The sequence below is a fragment of the Salmo trutta genome, chromosome 2, assembly GCF_901001165.1.
Source record: "Salmo trutta chromosome 2, fSalTru1.1, whole genome shotgun sequence".
NCBI lineage: Eukaryota > Metazoa > Chordata > Actinopteri > Salmoniformes > Salmonidae > Salmo > Salmo trutta.
In genome coordinates, this window is record NC_042958.1 from 44516135 (window position 1) to 44530093 (window position 13959).

Genomic DNA, 13959 nt, shown 5'->3' on the forward strand with positions numbered 1-13959 from the left:
AGCTCAACAACCTGACTCCAACAGAGAGAATGCTATTTATGTTAGCTAGCTGGCTAAGGCTATTCTTATCAACACTGGAACTCATCAGTCAAGGTAAGCTTTCGCTTGTATTAATTAATTGCCACGGGACCCGCCGGAGTAACTGCTAAACTTCTTGCTGTACACTGTACTACTTGATTGTAGCGGGTTTACTAACTCGTTAGTGCTAGTAGCTTTATTCACTATGACCTTAGTTAATATGGTGACAACGATGTAGGCTGTGTAGCGGTTATGGTATGAAGGTTTGGGTTTGGAGAGGTTTGTCCGCCAGGTCACAGACGACTGTTGTGTTGTGCACTGAAGTCCACAAGCGAAGGGAAAAGGTGAGAGGAGGAGGGCGTGTAGATACAATTATACAACGAGCAAAGTGATGATGCTCTTTGTATGTTTCTGCTATGAAAGTTAACTCTGTGTGCGGTGGGGATCAGGGGTGTATTCATTCCACCGGTTCTGTTGAAAAATGTTTCTTAAATGGAAGACAACAACACCGGGCCTAGAGGTTGAAGGCCTCCAGCCGATACTGTCATGTAGTCGGTGTATAGACTAGGCCCAGTAGAGGTTGTGCACCCGATATTGTAAGAGGTGGATAGGCCTGGAGGATAGGCCTGGAGGATAGGCCTGGAGGATAGTATAGGAGGTGGATAGGCCTGGAGGATACTGTAGGAGGTGGATAGGCCTGGAGGAGGTGGATAAGCCTGGAGGATAGGACTAGAGGATGTGCTGGGGGTGGATAGGCCTGGAGGATAGTGTAGGAGGTGGATAGGCCTGGAGGATAGTATAGGAGGTGGATAGGCCTGGAGGATAGTGTAGGAGGTGGATAGGCCTGGAGGATAGTGTAGGAGGTGGATAGGCCTGGAGGATAGTGTAGGAGGAGGATAGGCCTGGAGGATAGTGTAGGAGGAGGATAGGCCTGGAGGATAGTGTAGGAGGTGGATAGGCCTGGAGGATAGTGTAGGAGGTGGATAGGCCTGGAGGATAGTGTAGGAGGTGGATAGGCCTGGAGGATAGAATAGGAGGTGGATAGGCCTGGAGGATAGGCCTGGAGGATAGGCCTGGAGGATAGTATAGGAGGTGGATAGGCCTGGAGGATAGTGTAGGAGGTGGATAGGCCTGGAGGATAGTGTAGGAGGTGGATAGGCCTGGAGGATAGTGTAGGAGGTGGATAGGCCTGGAGGATAGTATAGGAGGTGGATAGGCCTGGAGGATAGGCCTGGAGGATAGTATAGGAGGTGGATAGGCCTGGAGGATAGTGTAGGAGGTGGATAGGCCTGGAGGATAGTGTAGGAGGTGGATAGGCCTGGAGGATAGTGTAGGAGGTGGATAGGCCTGGAGGATAGTGTAGGAGGTGGATAGGCTTGGAGGATAGTGTAGGAGGTGGATAGGCTTGGAGGATAGTGTAGGAGGTGGATAGGCCTGGAGGATAGTGTAGGAGGTGGATAGGCCTGGAGGATAGTGTAGGAGGTGGATAGGCCTGGAGGATAGTGTAGGAGGTGGATAGGCCTGGAGGATAGTGTAGGAGGTGGATAGGCCTGGAGGATAGTATAGGAGGTGGATAGGCCTGGAGGATAGTTGGACGGTTGGCTGATACTGCTTGTCTGCAGAGTTTTATATTTTTGACTGTTTGTCTGAAGTTTACCTCAGACTCATACCCACCTTGAGCTATGATTTGTACAGTGTGTGTGTGTGTGTGTGTGTGTGTGTGTGTGTGTTTGTGTGTGTGTGTGTGTGTGTGTGTGTGTGTGTGTGTGTGTGTGTGAACGTGAACTAGAGTTTTAGTCAACCAGTTGAACAGTTAAAGTGCAGACAGAAGGGTTGTTTGTGACTTTCAAAAAAGTCCCTCTGTCTCCTTCACAGATTCTGCATATTAGATTTGTGGAAATATGTTGACGACAGCTGGGAACATCTTCCCTCTGTCCCAAATGGCACCCTATTCCCTATGTAGGCACCCTATTCCCTATATAGGCCTAGTGCACCACTGTGGGCCCTGGTCCAGAAAGGTGCGGAGACTGATAATAATATGACTCAGTAGATCTGATAAGCTTGTTTGTTTTTCTTCTTGTGGGTCATTGATTTATTAAGGCACTTCGTTATCGTGATATTCCCTACATGAGTCTGAACTTGTTATGCGTGGCGAGTGTGTCGTCAGTTGTAGGAAGACGGCGTAGTCTAAGCCTTTTCAATCAGGTCTGGGTTATCGTTCGTTAGGTACCAAATTGGAAGAGAACACACCGAAACAGGGATGCACTACCTGGGCTAATTTCTGTTTCCCTGCTGAACACCAACCTGGTAGATAAAGCTGTCTGTTTAGAGGCTAGAGAAATAGGGGATAGTAGGACCCTATACAGTCTGTTTCATAGGGAATAGTAGGACCCTATACAGTCTGTTTCATAGGGAATAGTAGGACCCTATACAGTCTGTTTCATAGGGGATAGTAGGACCCTATACAGTCTGTTTCATAGGGAATAGTAGGACCCTATACAGTCTGTTTCATAGGGAATAGTAGGACCCTATACAATCTGTTTCATAGGGAATAGTAGGACCCTATACAGTCTGTTTCATAGGGAATAGTAGGACCCTATACAGTCTGTTTCATAGGGAATAGTAGGACCTGTTTCACAGGGGGTTGGACTGTAAACCTACAGGACAGTAGATCTCCAGGAAGAGGGTTGGGGATCCCTGGTCTAGACTGTAGAGCAGGGTTCCCCAACTGGCGGCCCACAGGCTGAATTTGGCCAGTGGAGGATTTTATTTGGTCCCCCAAGTTTTCTGAGATTATTATTGTTATTATTGTTGGACATGAAAGATTTAAAAACACCAGGAAACCAGCTCCAAATTATTTTAATTTTGGAAATCTGTTCTCAAGTATTCCCCTTTTTGCGGTCAATTTGCTGCCTGCAAATTATTTTAAATTATGTTCCGGCCCCCTGACCATCCACTCAAGGAAAAAATCATCCCGGGATGGAATGTAGTTGATAATCTGTGCTCTAGAGCCTACCCCACTTACCCCTTCTAAGTAGGAGGATACATATGCAAATAAAAGATGACTGGTCATTGGACAGAATAATCAGATTGTGATGTCATGATCTGGGCCAAAAATTCCATCCCGCCTGAACAGGCTGAAATACCAGGATTTCTTTTTTTTTTATCGAACAGCTCTTACACAAAAGGGGTATTATCATAATTTTCAGAGTTTTATTTCAACCTCCTAGTGTGGAAATAACATAACATTAAAAAGGAAAATCACATTTTTGACAGCACCAAAATGGTCCCACACACTGGATTACCAAACGCTGCTCATTTGTCCTAACACTAACTCATTTATCCTCCTCCTGGAACGCTGTGACATCATCACCCTGACGTGGAAGGAGGGAGGGAGGGAGAGGGAGGGAGGCTGATGGAGAACAATGGGCTAATTCACAGACCACAGTCTCAACCCAGAGAGGAGACAACCTACTCTTCTCAACCAGCGAAAAGAAAGCGATAGATAGCATCCCATATAGCACCCTGTTCCCTACATAGTGGACTACTTTTTAACCAGAACCCTATGGGCAATAGGGTGCTATTTGGGATGCACACGTTGTCACCTTTGTGCACTTAAACTACACCATTGCTGGGCCTGGTCTAGGACCATTACCAGATGTAGACTATCCCTCAAACACTCCGAAGACAGATTCTTCAACTACTACCACCGTAGTCTGAGAATATCCTCAGAAAGACAGAAAAATAAATCAATTTTGATTTCCTAGAAAAAGTCATTTTTATCTCTCTTTTGACTTCCCCAAAAGTCAAAATGAAGGCTTTTTGAGAGAATTTGATCTGTCCTGGTTGTTCACATTGATAAGGATGAAATAGAGTACCACAGTATGATTCATAATACCCATAAAACCTAGCGGTCAAACAGGGAATGGTTCCAATTGTTTTTTCCACCATTCATTTTTCCCATAAGGGAATTTTAGAAACACTTAAAATAAGGGCTGTGTTTTGTGTAGGTTTACCCTGACGTGACGTTTTGATAACCATGTAAATCTCTCTAGGACAAGGTGACTTTTATCAATACATTTGCCTGTATTTACCCCCCTGAAAATGAAATGCTAATGTGGCTATCATATAGAACTACAAATGCCTGTCTCAAGCTTCACATCCCTCACCAGGGCCATGATCTTGTTGAGACTACCGAATTCGAGGCAAAGGTAAGAACCTCTGGATTAACTATCTAATGTTAGCTAAATTTAGTAATGAATATATTGGCTACATTTCCCTAAATTGACAATTCTGTGAACTGTCTTGGGCAAGTAAAAAATGTACACAATGCCTGTTAGCAAAGCTGTCAGCTAAAGATGACGTGCAGCATCTTGCAGGGATTTGTAGTCTACTTTGATGCTAATTAGCATTTTCTAATCTGAGAGTATATAGAGCTGAATATATTGATAAAAGTCACCTTGTCCGGGAGAGATTTACACGGTTATCAAAACATCACGCCGGGGTAAGTCCACAACAATGCTTAAACCACATTATAGGAGGCATCTTTTAAGGTCTGGGAACAAAACAAAACAATTTTAATTGTGTAGTTGCCCTTTTAATTTAATTGTGCTCGGGACTGGCAAATGTTTTTGTACTGTACATTGTAGTCTACATGTGACGGATACAAATCATCATGATATCATTCTGCCAGGTAGACCTACTTTGAAGTGAATCTTTAATCGGGAAGTTTTTTTTGTGAAAGCCTAAAAAAAAAAACATTCAAACAGTGCATGATGACTGAATTGTGCCTCACAAAAATTCAATCGATTTCGGACAAAACTTGTTGAATACCCATTGCTGCATTCCCAATTGCTGCATACCTATTGTTGCTGTTTGACTAAATCTTGATAATAAATAAATAAATTTTAAAAAGGCAATTGTGACCTAAAAGCTAAAGTGACCAGCTACATTATTTTAACTGCCACCCTAGCGACAAAAATTCTTTAAAATAGGTTGCAAATGCAAGTGTTTTGATCGTAGTTTTGAGCCCTGCGGGTCCAATCAGACCCTTGAAAGGTTTGAGTGTTTTTTGGGGGGGAGGGGGAACAAACTCAATATACTGTACTTGAAAATGACTAAAACCAAATAGAAACTGTAGGAATGATCATGTAACTACATTCATACAGTTTCTTGTGGCCAGATAAAAATCACCCAAAATGAAAACCAGACAGTCAGGGAGCATCAAATTCTCAAACGATGGACGCTGCAGTGAGTTTAATCCTCTCTCCTCCAGGTGTTTAATTAAATGTTTAAATTTGATATTTTATTTAACTAGGCAAGTCAGTTAAGAACAAATTCTTATTTACAATGACCGTCTAGGAACAGTGGGTTAACTGCCTTGTTCAGGAGCAGAACGACACATTTTTTTAAACCTTTTTCAGCTCTGGGATTCGATCCAGCAACCTTTCGGTTACTGGCCCTACCGTCTAACCAATAGGCTACCTGCTGCCCCATTTTGAAAATGCTGCAGTGAGTGTGGAGCTGAATCCTAACTGAATTCTCGTTCTCCTCCAGGTCTTTAAGATGCTACAGTGAGTGTGGAGCTGATTCCTAGCTGAATTCTCGTTCTCCTCCAGGTCTTTAAGATGCTACAGTGAGTGTGGAGCTGATTCCTAGCTGAATTCTCGTTCTCCTCCAGGTCTTTAAGATGCTACAGTGAGTGTGGAGCTGATTCCTAACTGAATTCTCGTTCTCCTCCAGGTCTTTAAGATGCTACAGTGAGTGTGGAGCTGATTCCTAACTGAATTCTCGTTCTCCTCCAGGTCTTTAAGATGCTACAGTGAGTGTGGAGCTGATTCCTAACTGAATTCTCGTTCTCCTCCAGGTCTTTAAGATGCTACAGTGAGTGTGGAGCTGATTCCTAACTGAATTCTCGTTCTCCTCCAGGTCTTTAAGATGCTACAGTGAGTGTGGAGCTGATTCCTAGCTGAATTCTCGTTCTCCTCCAGGTCTTTAAGATGCTACAGTGAGTGTGGAGCTGATTCCTAACTGAATTCTCGTTCTCCTCCAGGTCTTTAAGATGCTACAGTGAGTGTGGAGCTGATTCCTAACTGAATTCTCGTTCTCCTCCAGGTCTTTAAGATGCTACAGTGAGTGTGGAGCTGATTCCTAGCTGAAGCCTCAGCATGTCTGTCCTGCTGACGGTGGTGGTGGTGGGTGTGGTGGGGTGGGGGGCCGTGGTCCAGGGGGCTCTGTGTCCCGGAGGGGGCCTGGCTGACTGCCCTACCCAGCAGAGCAACACCTCCGGTGGGGGTAAGACCTCCAGGGACTACTGCTACACCGCCCGTATCCGCTCCACCGTGCTCCAGGGTCTGCCCTTTGGAGGAGTGCCCACCGTCCTCGCACTCGACTTCATGTGTTTCCTGGTGAGTCACTTCTGTTTTTGTATCAATCCAGCTTTATTGTCCGTCGCTGTCTTTTTATTTATTTTTCTACACCAAATTCAGATTAATATTTAGTTGGGCCAAGAGTTTTTACATTTCTTTTATTGACCATCTAATCTGGCCTGGAAAAAACTTTAGTTGGCTATAGCCTATACCTTAGGCCCAGTGTTGTTCCTGCTTCAATGAAAACTCAGGGCCCCACGGTACGGATGTAACCACTAAGTAGTGTGTCTAACTGGTTTTGGTTCTGATTCTGTATATGTAAATACAGGAAAACAGTTGGGATTTGAAATAACACCTTGCTTCAATAATGTATTGTGTAATAGCTAGCTACCCTCTGTACATTGGGACTTCTCCCTACCTATTGAAGACCATAGTAAGATGGCGCCGACAGACATGGTAGCTCTGCTTCTAACGCCAAGGTCTTGTACTTTAAGATCTGTGTGTATTGTTGTGTACTGTTAGATATTACTGCAACGCTGGATCTAGGAACAAAAGAATTTTCGCTACACCCCGCAATAACATCTGCTAAATATGTGTATGTGACCGATTTGATTTTGTGTGTGGCATTCCTAGGTACTCCTGTTTGTGTTCTCCATCTTGAGGAAGGTAGCGTGGGACTACGGCCGCTTGGCGCTGGTGACTGACGCAGACAGGTATATCACTACACCTTTAGAATGTGACCTCTGCACTCCTGGAGTAGAAGGCCAGGTTGTTGGTAACTCTTGTTAGCTTTGCAGCCTGATATTGCCCTAGTGCTTTGTGTTCTACCGGAGAATAAATGTCCAGACAGACTACTTGTTTAAAAAATATATATGTTTTTATGGGATTTTCAGATTTATTTAACAGATAGAGAGAGGATGCCAGCGGGGAGAAAGACAGAGAGAGGATGCCAGCGGGGAGAAAGACAGAGAGAGGATGCCAGCGGGGAGAAAGACAGAGAGAGGATGCCAGCGGGGAGAAAGACAGAGAGAGGATGCCAGCGGGGAGAAAGACAGAGAGAGGATGCCAGCGGGGAGAAAGACAGAGAGCGGATGCCAGCGGGGAGAAAGACAGAGAGAGGATGCCAGCGGGGAGAAAGACAGAGAGAGGATGCCAGCGGGGAGAAAGACAGAGAGAGGATGCCAGCGGGGAGAAAGACAGAGAGAGGATGCCAGCGGGGGGAAAGACAGAGAGCGGATGCCAGCGGGGGGAAAGACAGAGAGCGGATGCCAGCGGGGGGAAAGACAGAGAGAGGATGCCAGCGGGGGGAAAGACAGAGAGAGGATGCCAGCGGGGGGAAAGACAGAGAGAGGATGCCAGCGGGGGGAAAGACAGAGAGAGGATGCCAGCGGGGGGAAAGACAGAGAGAGGATGCCAGCGGGGGGAAAGACAGAGAGAGGATGCCAGTGGGGGGAAAGACAGAGAGCGGATGCCAGCGGGGGGAAAGACAGAGAGCGGATGCCAGTGGGGGGAAAGACAGAGAGAGGATGCCAGTGGGGGGAAAGACAGAGAGAGGATGCCAGCGGGGGGAAAGACAGAGAGAGGATGCCAGCGGGGGGAAAGACAGAGAGCGGATGCCAGCGGGGGGAAAGACAGAGAGCGGATGCCAGCGGGGGGAAAGACAGAGAGAGGATGCCAGCGGGGGGAAAGACAGAGAGAGGATGCCAGCGGGGGGAAAGACAGAGAGCGGATGCCAGCGGGGGGAAAGACAGAGAGCGGATGCCAGCGGGGGGAAAGACAGAGAGAGGATGCCAGTGGGGGGAAAGACAGAGAGAGGATGCCAGCGGGGGGAAAGACAGAGAGAGGATGCCAGCGGGGGGAAAGACAGAGAGAGGATGCCAGCGGGGGGAAAGACAGAGAGAGGATGCCAGCGGGGGGAAAGACAGAGAGAGGATGCCAGCGGGGGGAAAGACAGAGAGAGGATGCCAGCGGGGGGAAAGACAGAGAGAGGATGCCAGCGGGGGGAAAGACAGAGAGCGGATGCCAGCGGGGGGAAAGACAGAGAGAGGATGCCAGCGGGGGGAAAGACAGAGAGAGGATGCCAGCGGGGGGAAAGACAGAGAGAGGATGCCAGCGGGGGGAAAGACAGAGAGCGGATGCCAGCGGGGGGAAAGACAGAGAGGCTAGATTAGAACCTAGACTAGCCAGGCCACGAGATGGACTGCTTCTACTGGGTTAGAGTTTACGCACAGCAGAGTTTACTGTCCACAGACAGACAGACAGACAGACAGACAGACAGACAGACAGACAGACAGACAGACAGACAGACAGACAGACAGACAGACAGACAGACAGACAGACAGACAGACAGACAGACAGACAGACAGACAGACAGAATGGAGGAACTAGGAATAATCATCACTTTTCTTACAGTTTCTTTTCCCAGGCAAAGCCAATCAAAATCATGCAGTCTGTACAGTACTACTGTTTTCAGGGATATGTAGCCCCTCTGTGGAGTGTTTCAAAATGCCCAAGTCAGTAATGAGGTCAGTAGTCAGTAATGAGGTCAGGTCAGTAGTCAGTAATGAGGTCAGGTCAGTAGTCAGTAATGAGGCCAGGTCAGTAATAAGGTCAGTAATGAGGCCAGGTCAGTAGTCAGTAATGAGGCCAGGTCAGTAGTCAGTAATGAGGCCAGGTCAGTAGTCAGTAATGAGGTCAGTAATGAGGCCAGGTCAGTAATCAGTAATGAGGTCAGTAGTCAGTAATGAGGTCAGTAGTCAGTAATGAGGCCAGGTCAGTAGTCAGTAATGAGGTCAGTAATGAGGCCAGGTCAGTAATCAGTAATGAGGTCAGTAGTCAGTAATGAGGTCAGTAGTCAGTAATGAGGTCAGGTCAGTACTGAGGCCACGTCAGTAATGCAGTATCCAAATCTTGATTTGATGAACAAGTCAACTACTGCCTTTTACTCCTGAGGACAATATCTCATTCCCAATTAGTCTTTTTTTGTTGTCCTGGCATCCCACTTCCTCGTCTCCTTCTTAAAACACAGTGGAGGATAAGGTCCAAGGAGGTGTTTTGAGAAGGAGGAGAGAGGACGTGAAGATAAATCATGAAAGAGCCAGTGTGCTCAGAAGTCAAAGGAAGTAGTTGAGTCATCTGCCAGAGAGGACAGTGGGTAAAAAGGGACAATACACTTTGCTTTAGGCTTCAGTCAACTCACCGACTCCTAGAAACTGCAAACATGACATGGTTACACTCTATCACTTTAAATACTCTGCAGAACAGCTGAGCCTTCTTTCAGTGGTCATGTTTGTTTATCTAGCTGATATTTTTCAGTATTTGCGCAGCTGGATATTTGATAGCATCTAACCCCATAGGACTACAGTCATGACTCAGGGCTGGCTATGGGAGGAGAGAGATGAGAGGGAGGGAGGGACCGAGGGAGGGAGGGACCGAGGGAGAGCGGGAGGGAGGGACCGAGGGAGGGAGGGAGAGAGAGAGGGAGAGAGGGAGGGAGGGAGAGAGGGAGGGAGGGACCGAGGGAGAGAGGGACCGAGGGAGAGAGGGAGGGAGGGACCAAGGGGGGGAGGGACCGACCGAGGGGGAGGGAGGGACGGACGGACCAAGGGGGAGGGACGGGGGAGGGACGGACGGACCAAGGGGGAGGGACAGGGACGGACGGACCGACCGAGGGGGAGGGACAGCGACGGACGGACCGAGGGAGGCAGCGGGAGGGACAGCGGGAGGGACAGCGGGAGAGACAGCGGGAGGGACAGCGGGAGAGAGGCCAAAGGTCTACTTTTGTAATGGAGAGAGAACATGTAGATGAGACTAGACATTAGTCTCATGACAGTACTCTGAGGTGCTGACTGGGGCTCCGTTTGTCTCCTGTCTAACTCTGCTGTACTAAGTGGATAATGACACTTAGATAGGCCTGTTGTTTACCCAGCTGCATGCCTGCAGGACGTGCAGACAGACAGTGAATCCCATTTTGGCTTAACGTCTAGGCTTAATGCGTTTCTGTCTGTTTTATTATGCACCACCCAGCAGCTGTTTATGGACTAGTGTTCTGGTCTTTTGGTACTAATACTCTCCAGAAAATACTCAGGAAAACACCTGTGTTTCTCACTGCAGTATTTGCACTCTTGTCAAGCTGTTTGGTAAGGTTTCTCATATGTATGTCTCAACCCAGTCGAAGGTCCTCTGTCACTGTAAAGAGAACTGACCTTGAACTTCCTGATTTTTGTGATAATTTTTTTCTATTTTTTTGTAACCTGAACAGTTGATCACTAGTTTGTCCTCCAGGAATATCCCAAGCTGACCTCTGCCATGTTGTTTTATTTTTCTGTTTTGTTTTCTCTCTCTGTGAAGACAGAATCAGCGATACAGCCGTCTGGATGAGCAGAAACCGTATGTGTTCTTATTGTATCACACTGCTTCTCTTCCTCTCTATCAACCAACCAATCTAACACTCTTCCTTCCCTTCCGTTCCTACCTAGGCTGGTGTGGGTTGGGTTGGCCTGTCTAGCTCTGTTGTGGTGCTGGGATCCAGGCTGGTGTGGGTTGGGTTGGCCTGTCTAGCTCTGTTGTGGTGCTGGGATCCAGGCTGGTGTGGGTTGGGTTGGCCTGTCTAGCTCTGTTGTGGTGCTGGGATCCAGGCTGGTGTGGGTTGGGTTGGCCTGTCTAGCTCTGTTGTGGTGCTGGGATCCAGGCTGGTGTGGGTTGGGTTGGCCTGTCTAGCTCTGTTGTGGTGCTGGGATCCAGGCTGGTGTGGGTTGGGTTGGCCTGTCTAGCTCTGTTGTGGTGCTGGGATCCAGGCTGGTGTGGGTTGGGTTGGCCTGTCTAGCTCTGCTTTGGGTTTTCTCTTTCCTTCTCTCCCGCCAGGCTTATTTTTTTCAAGCTTGTCTCCTGCTGTTCTCTCTTTCTTTCTGGTCTTTCCACAGTTTTAACTCTGCTGCTGTGTCTCTCTCTCTCTCTCTCTCTCTCTGTCTCTGTCCCTCTCTGTCTCTGTCCCTTTCTGTCTCTCTCTCTCTCTCTCTCAATGTTTCAATTCAATTTACTTTAATGACATGACGTAACAATGTACACAAAGCCTACGTTGGATATTTACAATATGAAAATAATAAGAATCAAAATTGTCAACGGGACAACAGTAACAACAAAAACCAAGGGTCAAAATAACCATACATTCAACAATAACAATAAGCATACAGTAGAGGACATTTGCAGGTTGATTGGTCTGTCAGACACTGTCCCTCATCTTATGTCAACCTTGAATAAGGGTTTCAAATTTGGGAAAATGACAATCTCTAATTGTATTATATTTTTTACATTTTGTCAGGAAATGCAGCTCTGTCTCAGGTTCTGCTGTTGTGCAGTGGTTGCACAGCCTTTCCTCTACAGGGAGCCAGATTTTCCTGTATCTACCCTTCTCAATGGCAAGGCTGTGCTCACTGAGCCTGTACTTTGTCAAGGTTTTTCTAAGGTTTTGATCAGTAACCATGGTCAAATAGTTAGCCACGGTGTACTGTCGATTCAGGGCCAGATAGCACTGCATTTTGCTTTGTGCTTGTGTTTCCCAATAAGTAATGTAGTCTTTACATTTACGTCATTTAGCAGACGCTCTTGTTTTGATTGTGTTGTAATTTGGTTTATTCTGATTGATTGGATGTTCTGGTCCTGAGGCTTCAGTGTGTTAGTAGAACAGGTTAGGGAACTCAGCCCCAGGACCAGCTGGATGAGGGTCCTGAGGCTTCAGTGTGTTAGTAGAACAGATTTGTGAACTCAGCCCCAGGACTAGCTGGATGAGGGGACTCTTTTCTTTGCTCAGCTCTTGGCATTGCAGGGCTTGGTAATGATATGAGAGGGGGTTACTGTATTTTAGATGTTTCCAAAAACGTAATTTCTATTTTTTGTTATTATTATTATTATTAGTGGATATTAGCCTAATTCTGCCCTGCATGCGTTGTTTGTAGTTTTCCTCTGTACATGTAGGAGAATCTTACAGAACTCTGCATGCAGAGTTACAAGGGGGTGTTGGTCCCATTTGATGAAATCTTGTTTTGCAAGTGGACCCCACACCTCGCTGCCATAAAGTGCAATTGGTTCAATGACACATTCAATTAGTTTTAGCCTAATTTGAATAGGTATTTCAATAGGAATGTGTTTTTTAATGGCGTAGAATGCCCTGCGTGCTTTCTCTATCAGTTCATTCACTGCCTCATTAAGGTGTCCAGTTGAGCTTATTTTTAAACCTCAGTAATTGTAGTGTGTGCAGTACTCTTTATATATTTTGTACCAATTGAGAACTTTGGTCTAATTCTCTGAGATCTGGATCTTCTCTGGAAAATCATTATTTTATTATTTTTGGGGTTTACTGCCAGGGCCCAGGTCTGGCAGTACTGCTCTAGCAGGTCCAGGCTCTGCTGTAGGCCATGTGCTGTGGGTGACAGCAGGCATAGGTCATCTGCAAAGAGTAGGCATTTAACCTCTGAATTGTGGAGACTAACACCAGTGGCTGACAATTATTCTAGAATAGTGGCCAATTCATTGATGTAAATATTGAAGAGTGCAGGGCTCAGATTGCAACCCTGACGAAGGCCCCGCACCTGGTTAAAGAATTCTGTTATTTTCTTACCAATTTTAATGCTGCACGTATTGACAGTATACATTGATTTAATTATGTCATGTTTTTCCCCCTACACCACTTTCAATAACTTTGTAGAACAGTCCTGTATGCCAAATAGAATCAAATTATTTTTGGAAGTCGATAAAGCAAGCGTATATTTTGGTATTATTTTGGTGTGTATATTTTGGTATTATTCTATCAGGGTGTGTAGGGTGTAAATATGATCAGTCGTGCGATGTTTTGGTATAAATCCAATTTGGTTTTTACTCAAGACATTGTGCTTATTAAGGAAGTTTAGAATGCTTACATTTATATTACTACAGAAAACCTTCCCCAGGTTACTGTTCACACAAATGCCTCTGTAATTGTTAGGGTCAAATTTGTCTCCGTTCTTAAAGATTGGAGTTATGAGTCCTTGATTCCAGATGTCAAGGAAATAACCTACACTCAGGATCAAATTAAACAGTTTTAATATAGCCAATTTAAATTTTGCACTAGTGAGTTTGAGCATCTCATTTAGGATGCCATCAGGTCCGCATGCTTTTTTACATTTGAGGGCCTGAAGTTTCTTATAGAGCTCCTGGTCAGTAATTGGGGAGTCCGATGGATTTTGATTGTCCTTTATAGCTTTTTCTAATCCATTCAACTTCTCATGAATTTGGCGTTGTTCTGCGTTTGTGTCTCTGTCTTTCTCTCTCTCTCTGTCTTTCTCTCTCTCTGTCTTTCTCTCTCTCCCTCGGTGTCTCTCTCCCTCTCTGTCTCTCTCTGTCTCTCTCTCTCTCTCTCTCTCTCTCTCTCTCTCTCTCTCTCTCTCTCTCTCTGGCTCTCTCTGTGGCTCTCTCTCTCTCTGTGGCTCTCTCTCTCTGTGTGGCTCTCTGTGTCTCTCTCCCTCTCTGTGTCTCTCTCTCTCTGTGGCTCTCTCTTTCTCTCTGTGTGGCTCTCTGTCTCTCTCCCTCTCTGTGGCTC

At 46.2% G+C, this 13959-nt stretch overlaps 1 protein-coding gene across 2 annotated transcripts in view; it reads left to right on the forward strand.

Annotated features, from left to right (window-relative positions):
* Positions 1 to 6280: 6280 nt before the first annotated feature.
* LOC115155659 (CSC1-like protein 2) overlaps positions 6281 to 13959 on the forward strand; it is a 78908-nt gene continuing 71229 nt past the window's right edge. Inside the window, exons 1-2 of one of the 2 annotated variants that reach the window (XM_029702523.1) lie at positions 6281 to 6425; positions 7020 to 7099. In XM_029702523.1, coding sequence (XP_029558383.1) covers positions 6414 to 6425; positions 7020 to 7099 — 92 coding nt within the window. In that variant the 5' untranslated portion in view covers positions 6281 to 6413. Of the gene's footprint in view, positions 6426 to 7019; positions 7100 to 10740; positions 10776 to 13959 lie in introns of those variants that run through there. The other variant, XM_029702533.1, reaches the window with a different exon arrangement.